Raw genomic sequence first — 19,813 nt, 5'->3', positions numbered from 1 at the left:
GATCTGTTCAAAAAATAATTTTGACCCATTATGAAATACTTTGGATTCTTGTTTTTTCATTCATTTTTCTTGTTTGTTTTATTGCTGTACAATTTTTATAGACAACATTTTAACGGCTGGCTCTTTATTTTGAAGGAGAAGGTCTGAATTTTTGACATTAGGCTTAATGTTCGAGTTAGTGGGGCTTTATTTTGTCTGTGGAGTTGATTTCAACAAATTCCGTGCAGTATGTCAGTTGTTTGTTAGTTTCAGGGCTCCGGAGTGGCTAAGCTAGCACGAGTCAATGGTGCCTGCTTAGCATGCCAATAAAAAAGGATATAAACAGATCTAACATAGTCACAAAAAAAAAAAAAAAAAATCAAAATGCAGATCAATGTTCGAAATACCCATGAGGCCAAAATAATGTCACACCACACTGCCGAAATTTAATTTCATTCTAGAGCAGGACTATTTTTTTTTAGATGCGTAATGCCACCACAATAGAGAGGAGTGCTTCGGTCACTCGTGCTCAGTCTGCTGGGGAGTCCCTTTCGTTCCCACAAAAAAAAATAAAATAAAATAAAAAAATCAACTGTGAAAAAACCGATGTGATATTATTCAAATGTTGCTGTTCATACATCAATTAGGCAAGGTTCATCCGCAGGTCTTATTGCACCAATCTGATTTTTTTCCCCCGTGTTTTTCCGTCTCGAGTGAGGCATTAACTTGATGGTCTGAACTTGACAAGTCGCATAGAAGTGGACCAATTTCAAATCCGATCTGGGTGGTTGTGGTTTAAATCCGATCTCGGGCACATTTTTCCAGAATGTGGTGGCGGTCTGAACTGTCAAGTCTCCCAAATCGGAATTCATGCAGCAATTACATCACCAAAGGGTGAGAGAGACAGGGCGCTCCAGTTGCGCTGCAGCTGTGCATTAGCCTTAGCGCCTAGTTTCAACGCAGCTTTTGGGGAAAGAGCGGGCTTGACAGCAGTCATAATAAAATAAAATGGGTTGAGTATAAGCCTGGGAATCCTCAGTTTTCTCTCTTTTCCAAATAAACAATATTTCAACATTGCTCATACGCCCAAGAGTCAGTACAAACTGTCCGTATGTGTGTGTATGCATCATGTGTAGTCATTTGTTTTAATGCTCCTGCGCATGCAGGTCAGTTGGCTCAGCGCATCTCGGACTGCGAATTATTGCGCATGCGTGATATTTGAACAGGAAACATCACTGATGAAAAAATCGGAATTGCGCATTAAGGCCTGCGGTATGAATCTAGCCCAAGTTTTAATAACTTTATTCTGAAAACATAGCCAACACTATTGACTGCATGGGTCATTGGGGATTCTCATGAGTGCATATGTTGTTTTTCACTGGTATGCTAAGCAGGCAAAAATTCAGAACTTCCCCGTTAAATTAATTTATAGGAAAGTCATTTACAAGCAATGATATTTTTTGGCCATCGGAGTGGCACTGCCCTCCCAGAACCACCTTCAATGACCGCCTATGGTTTGAATCATTGTCACTGTGGTAGTTTAGAGTGCTGACTACTGAGCCAAAAGTCTAGGTCTAGTTTCACCTGCCGGTACGCTCTTGTAAGTTCCTCAGGGAGTACGGCTATACTACCCTGCTCTACGCACAGCACTTCCTCCAACAAGGCTTCATTAGCTCAGTGGTCATAAAGCTCAGCTGACAAATAAGTGCAAAATTAATATTTTTTTTGTACTGTGATTTTTAGTTACAAAAATCCACCATAGAATTTGCAGTTACTAAAGCATCATACTGTTTTTACATGTTTATGATTTTCCCGTTTTTTATTTTATTATTTTAAATGGTTATATTCTGGCAACTATAGCTGCCAGCATTTTGCCTTATTTATTTATTTTTTTCGGTGTCCAAATATGTATACAATTTGGTCTTACCGGTGTCTGTACATAGAGTAGGCTCCACCAGGCGTCCGTGCTGATCAATGCAAGCCACAACTCTGTAGCGTAGACCTTGACCACACTCTTTCACTTCCTGGGCGCTCATCCAACCGTGCAGCGAGCCCGCAGTGGAAGGTTCATGGAGAATGCAATCAGACCAGTTCCCGAAAGGTTGGGACAAGTACTCCTGGCAGGGACAAGTCTCTTTCTCTTCCAGCGGGTATAAAGCCTCATTCAGGCATTGTTCCTTCTTTTTACTGCGACCTGATGGGATGATAGCGTGATTGAAAAAATAGATATAAATAACAATTACACAGACTTATGTTTGTTTCCCCATAATCAATGGATGGTCACTTTGTAACAAGATTTAAATTTGGCATATCCTACTTATACGTACTCTCTGGATATACTGTAATTCCTAATCTGTTTTGCAAAAATACAATGTTTAAAATGTAATATGTATCAGTGGTTGGTAAGCAAAGCGCAGGGCCTCTGTAGCTTAATTGTGCAAGCATTCTGTCCATTTTCTCAGCCTGCTTGTGGCCTGCTTCAATTACAACCACACAATATTTTTCTGGATTAAAATAATCATCTTTTGTATTTGCCGCAAATTAAGTTGCATTTGTTTAACATGTTAGCCTCATTTGAAAGACGAGAACTCACATGGTGCTGAATTGCAGGGTGAATAATAGGTAAGAATGTTAAAGTTGTACAATAGTTGAATAATTACTGAGTAATAGTCATGAGGCTAATGATGACAAAAAATCTGTGGGGGGAAAAAAAAACCTCGGATGAATATAAGCAGGCATGATTTGTCAGAAATGGTAAATGTTTTATTTTATGAATTTCAAAATACACATGGACAATAACAGTTATTTTATTGAGCTTTAAATCCGTTTTAAATTCAAAACTGACAAAAGAGTAAATATTATCCGACAGAGTTGATAACCTAATATATCATAATACAAATAATTAGTTTTCAACAGACGGTTGTGATTAGTGTCATTTTTATTTCTATTTGTAGAAATAAACATATCTTTTTGCTTATAAAATATATCATTTTGAACACCATCTGTTCAGTCTGAAGCCATTACTATCACACTACTCTGTAAAAGTTGGATGATGGGTTAGTATGATTGTTGAGCCAAGCTGTCAAATGTTTTCGAGTGACATTTCAGGACAACCCAAAGTGCACTATAGCCTTTACAGCAGAACCTACTGTTTCCTTCTCTAAACTGTTTAATGCACATCAAGGTTTCTCTACTTCTTGTAACACTTTCTGTTCTTCAATAAGGAATTGAACTGCACCTTTGATTCAAGAATGGAACAAAACAACAGTTTTACCAACTTCAGCATTAATATAAACGATATTCATTATTACATATACTTGAGCATTCATACCGACTCATTTGACAGTTGTTAAATAACAAAGCTACTTAGTAGAGCAGAATATATCTATTTTGAAATTCTCTTGTCTCTCCAAACATTATCCTAGTCTTTCATGTACTATAAAATCATTTCATAAAATAGCCCTAGAGTGGTGCAAAAACAATTATAAAATTGTTGCATAAAATTGCAGTAGAGGCATCAAAAATATCATTTATATTAAAGATGCACTAAAATGTGACTTAGTGTTGCAGCCTATAGAAAAAAAAAACGAGTTCAGAATAATGTATAATAATGTTGGCGGAAGCAGCTGGTTGGATACAGTGTGCATACATACAAAAAAAGTCATTTTCGAAACATAAAGAGAATGACATGTTGGTCCATTATTGTTCATGAAGGTACCATCATTTTCGGACTATAAAGGCTGAGTTATGCTTCTGCGGCCGACCTACGCCGTCAAGGCAGACCCGATTTATGACCCTCTGCCGTAGCCTGATGTGCAGCTAAACAAAATTCTGACTACGCGTCGCGTCAACGCATGGTGACGTGCCGCAAATGGACTGTTATTGGTCTGCTGGTCTGCAGACTGTTGTTTCCGGTTCAGCGCAAAATCATCGCCATATACAAACATTCTTGCGCTAACGACCACCTCCACAACATTCTTCTGCATCACCTCGACGCCTCGACATTTGCATGATCAACATTTGCTGTTCAATGTTGATGAGCTAAAGACCCACATTCAAGCGTTCCATCTCCGTTGGCATTGTTGTGTAACCGGAAGAAAACTAGAGGAAGTCGACTAGGGTCCCCCAAAACCATACAAACACAACACCACACCCCTCTAGTGGCCTGGCAGTGAATTACAGATCAACGCATTCCCTTGCCGCAGAACGATCGTATGCTCATTGACACCGTAATCACTACGCCGTCACAGCAATGCAGAAGCATAACCCAGGCTTAAGCCGCCACTGACCAAATTTGACACGAAAACGGCATTTGTTGATAGATAGGCCCCACCGGACTATAAGCCACAGCTGTCCTCTCTGAATTATGAGATATTCACACCAAAATATATTGACCGGGAAAACTTTATTTGACAGCGGCATCAGAAGACTGTCATAAAACCGTCATAATTATGACATGACACTGTCATGAGCATGAATGAATGCTTACACCAGATGTCATTAAGTGTCATCTAGCAAATTGTTAGTGACAAAATTTGCCAGATGACACTTAATGACATCTGTCATAAGCATTCATTCATGCCCATGACAGTGCCATTTCATCACTATGACAGTCTTATGCCAGTCTTATGACGTCGCTGTCAAATAAAGTTTTCCCGGTTAATTAACCCAAATTAATCAACAAATAAGCGGCACTGGACTATAAACTGCACGATTCAAATTGAAAGAAAAAAGCAGCGACGTATAGTCTGAAAATTACAGTATATAATCAACATTATCTTAATAATTAAAAAAGTGCTTTCAGTAACTTAAAGGTAAAAAAAAAAAAAAAAAAAAAAAAGTCCAAATTCAATTCTTATGATTAAGGAAACATCACCGCTACATCCAAATTGTCAGGTTTTCTTCTCCATCACAAATGGCACATTTAAAATGCTATATTTTTTCCAGTGCTGTCAAATTTATCGCCTTAACGGGCGGTAATGCATTTTTTAAAATAATCACGTTAAAATATTTGATGCAATTAACGCATGCGCGGAATGATCGACGCATGCATTGCCTCAAACAGATTACAACGACGCCATTATTTGCACATTGAGAATTGCGATTAGACACAGGTGTTCATTGGACCGCACAGTTTATTGGCATAAGCTTTTGTGACATATTTATGTCACACTGCTCTTGCCATAGTGTGCACTTCCTGTGGGTGTAGTATGACAGTATAAAATGAATCTCTGTGATGTCTCTGTGATATATATGCTGAGAAGCACACTGAATAAAGAAGTGTTGTTGCATTCAAGTCTCGGCCTTACATTTACTTAGATTAAGGAAGTACATAACAGCTTTGGCAAATCTTTCACCACAATCATAACTATTGTTGCGAGTGACATATGGAGAATGACAGGAGATTATCTTTATCTTAACACGCTTCTTTGAACACAACGCAGAACATATAACCATTTGCAGCCACCACTGACAGTTATGGTTGCCCAACTTCCTATCATGCATCAGGGTGGAACAGTTAAGTTACTACAGTATCATTTAGTGAAAGCACAACAAAAATGACATTCCTGTCTCTCAAAGAAAAAGAGAATAATGTTCACAAAAAGGAAAGCGTTCAATGCAAAGAGAACTGGCATTCCCAATCATAATAGCTATGCAAAATACACATAAAACTTACTCAGACTGTGGTCAAACTCTATTCAAACATTTCGTTTAGCTAAACAAATACACTAGATGTCAATATTTAGTCACAATATACAAACTATCAGAGGTCTCGTACGTTGTAAAGTTGACACTCGAATGAACGTAAGGTACAATGAACCGGGAAACTACGGCGTCAGTCGAGGGGCAAAACGCACTCGTTGGCTGGATCTCTAGTTAATTCAAACTCGCCATTGACCCCTTGCGGTGTATTTCAATCACTACCTTACGTAGTTAAAGACACTGTGGAAGAACGGCAGGAAGCCCATGTGACGTCTTGCTCGGCGACGTCAACAATGGCGAGCTATTAGTTTATTTTTGATTGAAAATTTTACATATTTTATTAAAACGAAAACATTAAGAGGGGTTTTAATATAAAATTACTATAACTTGTACTCACATTTATCTTTTAAGAACTACAGGTCTTTCTATTGGTGGATCCCTTTAACAGAGAGAATGTTAATAATGTTAATGCCATCTTGTGGATTTATTGTTATGATAAACAAAAACAGTACTTACTGTATGTACAGTATGTTGAATATTTATCCGTCTTGTGTATTCTTTCCATTCCAACAATAATTTACAGAAAAATATGGCATATTTTAGAGATGGTTTGAATTGCGATTAATTACGATTAATTTTTAAGCTGTGATTAACTCGATTAAAAATTGTAATCGTTTAACAGTCCTAATTTTTTCCCATAATAATGGACAGTAAAGTATGAATTCGACTTGTGCTTAGTGACTTTAAACCTATTTTGTTCGAGCATTCCAGTTACAGCAGTCAAATACCTAATATTACTGTAGTTTACAGCGTTACTTTGAGTACATCGTAAAAGATTTATTAATAAAACGAATGAAAATATGAATGAAAATGAAAATAACCTAATGTAGTTTAAAGTTTCTAAAAAAAACGTTAACCATGTAAAAAAATGAGAATGACTGATGACTGAATGCACTGATGTAATTTTAAATGTAGAATATGAATTTAGCACTCAAATCTTTTACTATTTCATATTGCAACCATGGCAGTGCACTTTGTTTTCAGCAATTCAGCAGATCATAATTAATGAACATGCCTAGCTTTCTAGTGCTTCGTTAACTAGTATTGTCGGGTCAAGGATCAAATGTTCATTCGCCCTCTCCCGATCAAGATGGATTGGATTTTTAGCTCCATCAACGGCAGATTTAAATTAGTCCCAGAAAAAGTTAAATTGTTTGTTTAGCAGTTTAATAGTAGTAATTCATAGTTTAGTTTGCACCATAGTGCCTTATAGTCGGAAAAATATGGCAGTCATTGCCTGCCCATTTAAAGGATTTTTATCTCTGAACTAAATCCACTATCTACTGTAAAAAAAATAAATAAAACATTGCTTGTTGACACGCTGACAAGTTTTAGCAGTTGCTTGCTATTCAGTCAACTTTAATGACCTTGAAGCCTCACAATTATACAAAATGGAGAAATAAAGCCATGACATTTAAGTAGATATAATGGCCCTAAAGTGTAGCACATACAAACAGCCATTAGGGATGACCTAGAACTGAACTCAGGCCAATTTTATGTGTTGGGTTCGAGGAGCATTATGGAAAGAGACCGGGTGTGTTTACTCCAGCCCCTGTGGCACTGGCTCAAATATTCATGAAGACTGATAGTATCCAGGCTGCTCTGCAAAGACAGCATGTAATTCAGATTCGGCCATCTGTGTTGAAATCAGGGATTACACACTATGAAACACCTAATTTAGACCTGAGCAAAGTACACGAAGGAAATATAAAAGATGGTGAACGTCTTTAACACCTCAATTCAGTCCAACCTGGTTTCAAAGGTACTCTTACCTGTTAGCGAGCGCTTGCGACTTTGGAAGCTGCCACATCCTGCACATTCAGAGAACTTGGACCAAGCTGTTAGAGCGCAGTCATCCTTGCAAGCCACTCGACATGCTCGAATCTGAGCGGGCAAAGGACCAGCCCAGCGTAGGCACTCTGTCAGGTTGGCTGCTTCATCGTTCTCTCCGACGCAACTGAGACCTGCAGATATAGAAGAGGAGAACATTGCTCAAAGATTACATTTGACAGAGTTCGACAAGTGTTTTCACGCTGTCATAAAAATCCCAAGAAATAGTAAATTGAGGATATACCCCAGTGCATTATAAGGCCGGCAGGCCGCTTGGTTTACCTTCCACCCCACCCCCACCAGCCTAAAACAATGCAAAAGCATATAAAGTTTACATAATATTACGGCATAATAGTATTTTTTGGCTCCTGATACAGATTCCGACACCCGACTGTGTGGTATCGGCTGAATGCGATAATGTACTGATATTGTTTTTTTTTTAAAATTATAATTTTTTTTTTGCCTTTTAATACTAAATTACTGCATACCGTATTTTTCGGACTATAAGTCGCAGTTTTTTTTTCATAGTTTGGCTGGGGGTGCGACTTATACTCTTGAGTGACTTATGTGTGAAATTATTAACACATAATTATATCATTTCACATGTTATTTTGGTGTTTTAGAGTGACACTGATGGTTTGGTAAACTTGTTAGCATGTTCCTTATGCTATAGTTATATGAATAGCTCTTTATACCTATGTTACGTTAACATACCGGCCACGTTCGCATTTCCTCATTCATGCATCATGTTACACTATCATACTGTACACCAGTGTTTTTCAACCGGTGTGCCGTGAGAGATCGTCAGGTGTGCCATGACAAGTTATCCAATATCGTTTTTTTTTTTTTTTTTTTTTTTTTTTTTGCGTCGTCGCGCGGAGTTTGGAACAGTCACCCTTAAATGGTGTTCCTCCCGACATCCACCACGCGGTGGTGCTGCTTTATTTACACTGAATATGGTCTTCCTCTGTTGCTGCTTACTTTTATGTTGGAGTGTGTGCAAACTGTTGAGCTCCCAAGTGACGAGTGGTTAAGGTCGATTTATTATTATTTTGTGAATAAATGTGCATAAGTGGAAGCTTCTCCCCTTTTAGTTACTTTTATGCATGCATCCTACTTACCACGCGTTACAAGTTGCAGTAGGAGAGGAGTAGGTAGAAGCTCGCGGTCATGTGCAAATGAGCAAGGTATTGCTCGTGTCGCGTTCAAGAACTGCTCAGATTTTTAGCCATCAGCTATCTTCCTATCCGCGAAAATGTGGACCCCAGCACGTCTACTGTACATCATTTGATTAGAGTCGTCAAGTGTCAATATACACGGAACTGTCCTTTTCATTTCATCCATATGTGAGACCGTTAATCCTCCCCCTGTGTTTTATTCTAAGTCATTGTTGAGGACAGCAAGGTAGCTGATGGCTAAAAATCCGAGCAGTTCTCGAACGTGACGCGAGCAGTTGCATTTGCTCTCGTTTCAAAACAAGTCGATTGACTATTTTGTCCACCTCCATGAAAACACAGAGAGAAAAAAGGCAACTTTTTTGAGAAACACTACAAAGGTAAATGAGAAAGACCTCAAAGCCAGTTACCTTGTTGCTAAACTCCTGCTAAACTGTTGCTGAATCCAAAAAGAGACAATACTACGTGCCGGCAAAGCCATTGCCAGTGAGATGCTTGCCCCTGATGCGATTAAATACATTTCTAATGTCCCCGTCTGACAATTCTGAGCTTTTCAAGCCTAATTGCTATAAAAAAATAAAATCAGACTTAGTGCTGTTGACGAATATTCCTGCTAGGATATCGGCTTTTTGTTCATCCATACTGGCTCAAGTTTCACACTGATTAAGTATAAATATTGAGAAATTATTTTATAAATAAATATACTGTACAGAAGGTAATTTTGGAACCATTTTGGTTTGTGGTGTGGCGCGACATTTTTTCCAATGTAAAAACGTGCCGTGACAGAGAAAACGTTGAAAAACACTGCTGTACACTTATTCAGCATGTTGTACTCTATTGTATTTTTATTTTAAATTGCCTTTCAAGACGACATATCTGTTCTATGTGTTGGATTTTATCAAGAAAATTTCCCCCAAAAATGCGACTTATACTCCGATGCGACTTATATATGTTTTTTTTTCCTCTTTGTTGGGCTTTTTATGGCTGGTGTGACCTATACTCGGGTGCGACTTATAGTCCGAAAAATACGGTACTCATTATTAAGGCTTGGTTAGACATTGCTTAACTATTGGCTGCCATTTAAGGCACTATACACCCACTGGCGACTTTATTAGGTACACCTGTCCAACTGCTCGTTAACACTTAATTTCTAATCAGCCAATCACACGGCGGCAACTCAGTGCATTTAGGCATGTAGACATGGTTTAGGACAATCTCCTGCAGTTCAAACCGAGCATCAGTATGGGGAAGAAAGGTGATTTGAGTGACTTTGAACGTGGCATGGTTGTTGGTGCCAGAATGTCTGGTCTAAGTATTTCAGAAACTGCTGATCTCCTGGGATTTTAACGCACAACCATCTCTCGGGTTTTCAGAGAATGCTCCGAAAAAGAAAAAAATATCCAGTGAGAGGCAGTTCTGTTGGCGGAAATGCCTTGTTGATGCCAGAGGTCAGAGGACAATGGCCAGACTGGTTCGAGCTGATAGAAAGGCAACAGTTACTCAACTAACCACCCATTACGACCAAGGTAGGCAGAAGAGCATCTCTGAACGCACAGTACGTCAAACGTTGAGGCAGATGGGCTACAGCAGCAGAAGACCACGCTGGGTGCCACTCCTTTCAGCTAAGAACAGGAAACTGAGGCTACAGTTTGCACAAGCTCACCGAAATTGGATAATAGAAGATTGGAAACCGTTGCCTGGTCTGATGAGTCTCGATTTCTGCTGCGACATTTGGATGGTAGGGTCAGAATTTGCCGTCAACAACATGAAAGCATGGATCCATCCTGCCTTGTATCAACGGTTCTGGCTGGTGGTGGTGGTGTAATGGTGTGGGGAATATTTTCTTGGCACTCTTTGGGCCCCTTGATACCAATTGAGCATCGTTGGAACGCCACAGCCTACCTGAGTATTGTTGCTGACCATGTCCATCCCTTTATGACCACAATGTACCCAACTTCTGATGGCTACTTTCAGCAGGATAATGCACCGTGTCATTAAGCTGGAATTATCTCAGACTGGTTTCTTGAACATGACAATGAGTTCACCGTACTCAAATGGCCTCCACAGTCACCAGATCTCAATCCAATAGAGCATCTTTGGGATGTGGTGGAACGGGAGATTCGCATCATGGATGTGCAGCCGACAAATCTGCACCAGCTGTGTGATGCCATCATGTCAATATGGACCAAACTCTCTGAGGAATGCTTCCAGCACCTTGTTGAATCTATGCCACGAAGAATTGAGGCAGTTCTGAAGGCAAAAAGGGGTCCAACCCGTTACTAGCATAGTGTACCTAATAAAGTGGCCTGTGAGTGTATGTCCAATCCATTTGAAGTAGAAGGGCTAACAGTGAATGAAAAAAACATCAATTCACTGCCACCCTCCCACTTCAAATGGATTGGATGTCTAGTAGTAATTAACTTATTTCAATTCATAGCAGAATGACGATTGGATGCCACATGAATAAACGTCTATCGTGATCTTAGGAAGGGTGGTGAGAGCTGTTTTTTTTTTTTTTTTTTTTTTTTTTCAACGGTGGCCCGCATAGCTAGCGGCCGCTTTTGTTGTTGTTTTACGGCGGCCTGCGTAGCTTGCGGCCATCTTGGGTAGGAAGACCAGCAGTTGGAAACATATTGCAAACACATATTGCATAGCATAGCAAAGTTATTTCTTCGTGCCGGCCGATACTGATGACATAATTCCAGTGCCATATCTGTACCAATACAACACAAATGTTAACCATATTTTAACCATGTCTGGTGAAACAGTTGAAAGTGCAATGGCTGTAGTGCAATCTAAAGGCAGAGTTATGCTTCCGCGTCAGACCAGACCGTCAAGGAAGACCCGATTTACGACCCTGTGCCGTAACCTGACGTGTTCCTATTGAATTTTCAAACCCTAGCGTCACGTCGACGCATATGACGTGGCGGAAATGGACTTTGATTTGTCTGCTCAGGCTATTGTTTCCGGTTCAGCGCAAAATCACCGCCATTGCAGAATAGAATCAAACATTATTTTGACATTAAAACATTAAAAATGGACCAAGCCAACAGCAGTATCATCGAAGAGCGAGTCTCCTCAAGACATCATAAAGATTGCCAAATGACAAGGTCAGCAGTTGAATAAAAAAAAAAAAAATGGAAGAACCACCGAGGCGTGTGTGCTACACAAAGCGGTGACCCAGTCGGCCAAAAACTGCCAGCTTTTTATCACTTTATGTCGTATTTTTGGTTGGTGCGCTTCAACATCTATTGTGTACATATGTTTGCTGTCAGTCTGTGACTTATTTACGTGTCACACTTCAAGTATCTGAAGAATAAAGCACAGGTTTGGTGCCAAAAGAGTTGTTTCGATGTTTAATTTTCAACAACAGACAGTTCACACACGATACATCATCACTGACTGAGAGTTCCTCGGTGCTTTTATGATAACGTTAACATCAAGGCTTCCAACGTAGTTAGGGAAGTTCCATAGACGCCAGAAGTCTGCTATGGCTTCCCACTGGCTAGTTGTAGAACACGGCAAACAAATCAGGCCAGAGGGCTTTGACCTCGGACAAAACGGTTTCCACCCGAGGCTAGAACTCTCTATGCGGCATCAAAAGTTCGACAGACCACCTCGAAACCATCTTCTGCGTCGCCTGCACCTCAACATTTTTAAGATCAACATTTATTCAATGCTGATGAGCTGAAGATCCACATTCAAGCGTTCCATCTTGCATTGTTTATTTTTTTCTCCGTTAAACTAGACAAGAGGAAGTCAACAAGCATGCCCCAAAACCGTAAAAACATAACGCCACACCCCTCTAGTGGCTTGGCCCTGAATTACAGAGCAACGCATCTCCTGGCCGGAGAACCATCGAATGTCGAATGACGCAGTCGCTGCACCGTCACCGCAACGCGGGAGCATAACTCAGGCTTAATAGTCAACATGTGGGGGGTGGGGGGGGTCTGTCCTTGCTGTCTGCCATTACACTAAAAACACAACTTAAACATCTCACTTTTTATGTTAGGGATCCTGCCCCCTGAGCCCTGCGCCTCCTCTTTGTGTGTGTGTGTGTGTGTGTGTATATGTGTGTCTGCCTTGATTGCAGGATTGGACAGATGGGTGAGCCTGGGACCAGGTGCCAGATCAACAACTCCACTCCAAGAGTTTGTGACACTAGCCCTTATTCATTCTAGAACTCTGTATTGCCTTGCTTTAGCTCATTTTATCTTCATTCACAGGTCCTGCATTGCTTGCCTGCCTCGTCAGCTCACCAGCTCAATCGCCAAATACCTGCCTGATCACTTGGACACAGACCGCTGTCTCATTATACAATAAACTATTGTAACCCCTGCCACCTTGCCTGCCTCCTCTGCGCTTGGGTCCCCCGCTCACCCAGGAACCTAACATTTAAAAAAATAAATAGAATATAGTAAAAATAAATAATAATAATAAAAACAAGATTAATGCATTGTTCAAACCACGCAGTAACACTGTGAAAAATTATGGATATTTTTTTCAATTAAATAGTGTTTAACTCCATTGTTACTGGGAATGATCGCTGCCACCCTCCACGTCAAAATAGATTGGACTTCTAGCGCTGTCAATGGCATCCAATGTGTTAAACGAGTGCCCTATAACGAGTTAATATCATGAGTAGTGATCTGCTTGTCACCCGTCTTAAAGTATTCATGTAAGTTACCTGCAAACGTTTTTGTAAATTGTACATTTTATTTGTTTGGCTATGCCAGTCCGTCAACATAAGTCAGTCTCTGAGGCAGTTGTTGACAACTGAAGTGTGCTGGAAAAATATCAACGACATCATCGATTCAACTTTTGTCAAATCAAATCAACTACAAAGAAGTCGTTAGTTGTTCATATTTTTATGGGCGAGTAATGAGCCTCCATTATTAAGAGACAATATACAGTGCCTTGCAAAAGTATTCGGCCCCCTTGAATCTTGCAACCTTTCGCCACATTTCAGGCTTCAAACATAAAGATATGAAATTTAAGTTTTTTGTCAAGAATCAACAACAAGTGGGACACAATTGTGAAGTGGAACAGCATTTATTGGATAATTTAAACTTTTTTAACAAATAAAAAACTGAAAAGTGGGGCGTGCAATATTATTCGGCCCCTTTACTTTCAGTGCAGCAAACTCACTCCAGAAGTTCAGTGAGGATCTCTGAATGATCCAATGTTGTCCTAAATGACCGATGATGATAAATAGAATCCACCTCTGTGTAATCAAGTCTCCGTATAAATGCACCTGCTCTGTGATAGTCTCAGGGTTCTGTTTAAAGTGCAGAGAGCATTATGAAAACCAAGGAACACACCAGGCAGGTCCGAGATACTGTTGTGGAGAAGTTTAAAGCCGGATTTGGATACAAAAAGATTTCCCAAGCTTTAAACATCTCAAGGAGCACTGTGCAAGCCATCATATTGAAATGGAAGGAACATCAGACCACTGCAAATCTACCAAACCCGGCCGTCCTTCCAAACTTTCTTCTCAAACAAGGAGAAAACTGATCAGAGATGCAGCCAAGAGGCCCATGATCACTCTGGATGAACTGCAGAGATCTACAGCTGAGGTGGGAGAGTCTGTCCATAGGACAACAATCAGTCGTACACTGCACAAATCTGGCCTTTATGGAAGAGTGGCAAGAAGAAAGCCATTTCTCAAAGATATCCATAAAAAGTCTCGTTTAAAGTTTGCCACAAGCCACCTGGGAGACACACCAAACATGTGGAAGAAGGTGCTCTGGTCAGATGAAACCAAAATTGAACTTTTTGGCCACAATGCAAAACGATATGTTTGGCGTAAAAGCAACACAGCTCATCACCCTGAACACACCATCCCCACTGTCAAACATGGTGGTGGCAGCATCATTGTTTGGGCCTGCTTTTCTTCAGCAGGGACAGGGAAGATGGTTAAAATTGATGGGAAGATGGATGCAGCCAAATACAGGAACATTCTGGAAGAAAACCTGTTGGTATCTGCACAAGACCTGAGACTGGGATGGAGATTTATCTTCCAACAGGACAATGATCCAAAACATAAAGCCAAATCTACAATGGAATGGTTAAAAAATAAACGTATCCAGGTGTTAGAATGGCCAAGTCAAAGTCCAGACCTGAATCCAATCGAGAATCTGTGGAAAGAGCTGAAGACTGCTGTTCACAAACACTCTCCATCCAACCTCGCTGAGCTCGAGCTGTTTTGCAAGGAAGAATGGGCAAGAATGTCAGTCTCTTGATGTGCAAAACTGATAGAAACATACCCCAAGCGACTTGCAGCTGTAATTGGAGCAAAAGGTGGCGCTACAAAGTATTAACGCAAGGGGGCCGAATAATATTGCACGCCCCACTTTTCAGTTTTTTTTTTGTTAAAAAAGTTTAAATTATCCAATAAATTTTGTTCCACTTCACGATTGTGTCCCACTTGTTGTTGATTCTTGACAAAAAAATTAAAATTTTATATCTTTATGTTTGAAGCCTGAAATGTGGTGAAAGGTTGCAAGGTTCAAGGGGGCCGAATACTTTTGCAAGGCACTGTAAAAAAAAAAAAAAAAAAAAAATCCACTGCCATCCAATAATTGCTGAGGTCACAAGTGATTCTTCCGTTTTAGACCAGCAATTTCATGGCGATATCATTGCTGCACCAGTGGGCAATGCCAATGGTATGGTGTAGTAAATTATAAATGAAGTAGTACATGAAAAACATTGCATCTGGGGAAAATTGGTGTCTACTCTCACTGTGAAAAAAAAACCCTGCATGTTGTCTTAATTAATAATAACAGTTAGAAATGGGAATATTGATCGAATAGAGAGTTACGACTGTGTCATTTTAACAAATTACATGTGATTTAAAGGGCAGCAACAGCTGAAAGATTTGTGCCTCATTCCTCACTCAAGCTTCCCTAAGCTTTGTACAATTAGTCATTAACATAAATGAATGAAATTGTTATACAATGTAGTTAAAACTAAGTCATAAATAATAAAAAAAGAGAAAAGCATGCATGTAAATTAGGTTTAGGTCAACTGTGGATCAACAAAAAAATATTCATAGCCACACAGGGATTTGCAAGAATGACCTCATTAGTATGCAAATTTATGCAGCAAGGTAAACCGCAATCTAATCCTGCAGACGACAGAGAAAATCCGTGAAAGGAAATCTTCGGATTTCTTGCCATGTGGTTTAGAGAATAAATGAAAACACGATCAGATACACTTCCAAAGATGCTAGCACAGTCAAATCATCTTTCCACAAAGAAGTGAAAAAACAGTATTTAGAAAAGGGTAATGAAAGGGTTAATCCTCTCTATTTTCCCCAGCATCTATTTCATTGATTTCTCTTTGACTTTTATATGTTAGCCTCTGACAAAAATCATTTGGTCCCCATTTGTGTACAAAAATTGTGATACATTTGATTATATAATTCAAAACAGCACGTTTAATGAAAAAAAAAAAAAAAAAAAAGAAAAATTGTTAAAAATGAGGAATTTCATCATTAATTTAACATGAGCAGAGAAAACTAAAAAAAAAAAAAAATCTAATAACAAAACATGAATTGTTAAAAATTGAAAAGTGCACTGCACACGTTTTGGCAAAAGTGCACTGTTAACAATGCTGTCACAAATAATTGTATGAGGGTTAAATGTTTAGTGTAACCGTGAGTGTAATGCTGTATTAAAAAGTTTATGGATATCTAGGAAGATTTAAAAAATATATATATATAATTAAATGATCCGTTATATGTTAATCGTGTTGAATTTTCACTCAATTGTCATGACTGAAAAAATATTTATATGTGCAAATCCTGATTTACTGTTATCCTCTTGAACTTGTCTTTTTCCTGGGCCAGTGTACTATAACCGTACGTAAGTCATTAGCTCATTCTGTCAACCCAAATGTCCTTTCGTTGGCAGATTCCGTCGCAGCAAAAACTGAACCCTCGACTCGACTTTCAACAGAACGTGTTCAGCCTTGGGGTTGGCTAAGTCCACATATGTGGTATTTCAAATCATCTCACCCACAGACAGGGATCATCTTAAATCATACACAAACTTAGAATGGTGATACATTTGGATGAATAGCTGAAAGGACACTCTTTGAAAGGGCTCACTCTTCATATTTTCCTTATCTTGTTGAACTTTGAGAAGAATGTTATTGAATTAATGCACAGTTTTTTTTTCCTTTTCTATCTATAGTCTATCCAAACCAAATGCAGTTACAATAGACGTCCAATCCATTTGAAGCATTTGAATGCTTTCTTCATTCGCTGCCACGCTCCCACTTCACTCCACTACAAATAGATTAGACGTCTACTAGCGATAAACTCATTTCAATTCCTGAAGAATGAAAAGAGCTTCGCAATGGCACTCAAAGACTTATAGAAAAAAAGAAAGAAAAATTATATACTTTGGTACTTTTTAATTTGCCTCAAAGTTCCTGAAATGTCACACCTATTTAACAGAGACATTTTTAATCATATTGAAAAGGTGAATTGCTAAAGGTCGAGGAGGCTTACTTTACTCCCGAGTGTGCTTTTTTCATCCTCCCTGACTGGAAAAGTTGCATAGATCCATTTGAGAAATGTCGATCAATTATGAAGCTCAATGAAAAAAGTTCACAGCTTCAAATATACTGTAGCTCTGGAATCACTGTTTCTCAAATAATTTTTGCTCATCTTTGTGATTTCGCAATTACACCAAAATCAACAATGTGATGAAATGATAAGTGATTGTCATTTTGGCAACTTCCTCTAGAGAAAATTCCATGCACTATACTGGTAAGTGCATCCTTAAAAGTGACATTTGCCAATTTGTCCTATATAAATAGAGATTTGGAGCACCAAAGTGTCTGGCTTTGGGGAAAAAAAAGTGTTCACGTTTCACATTTGCGAAAGTCACAATCATTTCTCTACAACCAAGCTGTAATTTGTAAGGCGAGCAATATGCAATGAAAGCAGAAATTTTATGTTTTTATTTATTTTTAACTTTTTAATTTCCACACACGAACACAAAATACAATACTCCCCTCAAAGCGACTAATTTTAAGGGAATTTCAGTATGTTTTATGCATATACAGTATGTTGTCATCCTTGATAGTTCAAGTAATGAAGTGAACTATACTTTTCTCAAAGGCATGTCTAACTGTTTGCATCACTCTAACACAGACATGTCCAAAGTGTGGCCCGGGGGCCAAATGCGGCCCGTGGTCAAATTTCATCCGTCCCTCAGCCTCTGTCATAAGATCAATAACGTTTGGCCCGCACACAGACTATAAATTGGTCAGCAGTACTGCTACCAGCATATGAACTAGCTTACACATTAAATGCTGCTCCTCATTTACCCACTAAAAGGTAGCAGCACTCTAAGCAACATTACCCTGTGTGACCCTTGACTTCCAGTTTCTAGAATGGCAACAATCAACAAAAAAGTTGTCTGCGACGGCCGACGCTGCAAGTATAGGTGGAAATTGGACTATTTCTTCACTAAAATACTCAACAACTGTGTCTTCTTCATTTGCAAAGAGACAGTCGCTGTTTTTAAAGAGTTCAATGTGAGGTGATATTACCAAACAAGACACGCTGACATGTATGACAAGTTTGCAGGGAATATACGCAGCGAGAAATTGAAGCAACTCGAAGCTAGTTTAATTTCACAGTAGCAGTATTTTGCAAGATCCCGAAAGTTGAAAGACAACGCCACAAAGGCTAGTTGCGAGATTGTTGAAATTGTTAAAAGAAAATAATAAAGCAAACGTGACACACAGAATGCTTGCTAAAATATAAAGTAAAGTAAAAATAAAGTATATTGTTCTACGTAAAGGACGTCAGCCATGGTTGGCCCCCCACATTTTTACCACACCAAATCTGGCCCCCTTTGCAAAAAGTTTGGACACCTCTGCTCTAACGCAATATAATCAATCAGGGAATAGTATTGTTTCTCATTTACTGTTTGTATTTCTCTAACACACCCAATATAAAATAAATAGCACTTATACTATAGTTTAAGCAAAACAAGCAGAATATAGGGCCTCAGAGATCAACAACGCCTTCTTATCATGGAAGCCCAGCGCATGCGTCATTCAACTGACTGAGCAAGATTGACGCACTAACTCCCGCAATCAGTTCTACAGGACAGTCCAGAACAGATGGCGGGACGCCCTGTCCCGACACAAGGAAAACCAACCCCCGATATCCAACTGATAACACGACTGACAAGACTCCAAGAGCCTCATTGAGGCTGAGGTGGCAAAATCCACAACTCTTGTTGCCCTGACAACAGTAACTCCCGAATCTTCCTGTCCAATCCACAAACAGACAATAATCTTAAACAACGCCCAAACACACCCTTCTTCCTGCCCACGGCCTGCCCAGCGAGAGCCTTCGAAAGAATGAAGGTTTCCCTTTGTTGACGTGTGATAGGGTGACCTTGCCTCCTCGCCTGAGTGTTTCTGTTTTGCCTTGCCGTTTTGATCACTGTCGACCTGAATAAATTGTCAACTTGTTTACGGTGAGCCTTCTTTAAACCTTTCCAAATGGAGTCAGTACAAAGGGTTAAGACTAAGGTGAACGCGCGGAGTTTGCCCTTCTGGCTGGATTGCCGGGTTCCCGCCGGTCCGGACCGTTGGCTCTGTGCCAGCGCGGGTCTTGCGGTTCAGCTGGCGTGATTCTGGCGGTCTGGCTTGGTCAGATTCCTTCAATCTGGTGACCCCTGTGATTTTTGGCTTGTTGGATGGGACTCAGACGAGGAGGAGATAGACAAGCGACTGCGGACGAATCAACTGGAACTCTAATTGTACCACAAAATTAAAGGTAAAAGACGTTTTGTCATAATTTAAGTTGGGAAAACAGCTGACTCGGGGCGGTCCTTGACCATCTGTGTTTTGTCTAACGGTAATTGTTGTATTGTGGTAATATGTAGTGGATAATTTGATTAGTAGAGTTTAAAAAAAAAAAAAAAAGTTAGTGTATTCATGCACCATTCGTGGTCATAGTTTAGGCCGGGCGAATCAAAAAGGAAATAACGGTAAAAGGACACGTTTTAGATGAGGAAGTGGGTATCCCCAGAACT

General features: G+C 39.6%; 1 protein-coding gene across 2 annotated transcripts in view; it reads right to left on the bottom strand.

Annotated features, from left to right (window-relative positions):
- Nucleotides 1-19,813, bottom strand: part of thsd7ba (thrombospondin, type I, domain containing 7Ba) — a 364,521-nt gene that overhangs the window by 82,052 nt on the left and 262,656 nt on the right. For both annotated transcript variants that reach the window (XM_057851598.1, XM_057851599.1), the window contains exons 15-16: nucleotides 7,515-7,706; nucleotides 1,907-2,173 (exon numbers count right to left, since the gene is read on the bottom strand). In XM_057851598.1, the coding sequence (XP_057707581.1) occupies nucleotides 1,907-2,173; nucleotides 7,515-7,706 (459 nt within the window). The remainder of the gene's footprint in view (nucleotides 1-1,906; nucleotides 2,174-7,514; nucleotides 7,707-19,813) is intronic.

Source organism: Corythoichthys intestinalis, chromosome 12, assembly GCF_030265065.1.
Source record: "Corythoichthys intestinalis isolate RoL2023-P3 chromosome 12, ASM3026506v1, whole genome shotgun sequence".
NCBI classification, from domain to species: Eukaryota; Metazoa; Chordata; class Actinopteri; order Syngnathiformes; family Syngnathidae; genus Corythoichthys; species Corythoichthys intestinalis.
The sequence above is the reverse complement of the archived record's forward strand: the minus strand, read 5'-3'. Positions and strand labels throughout refer to the sequence as shown.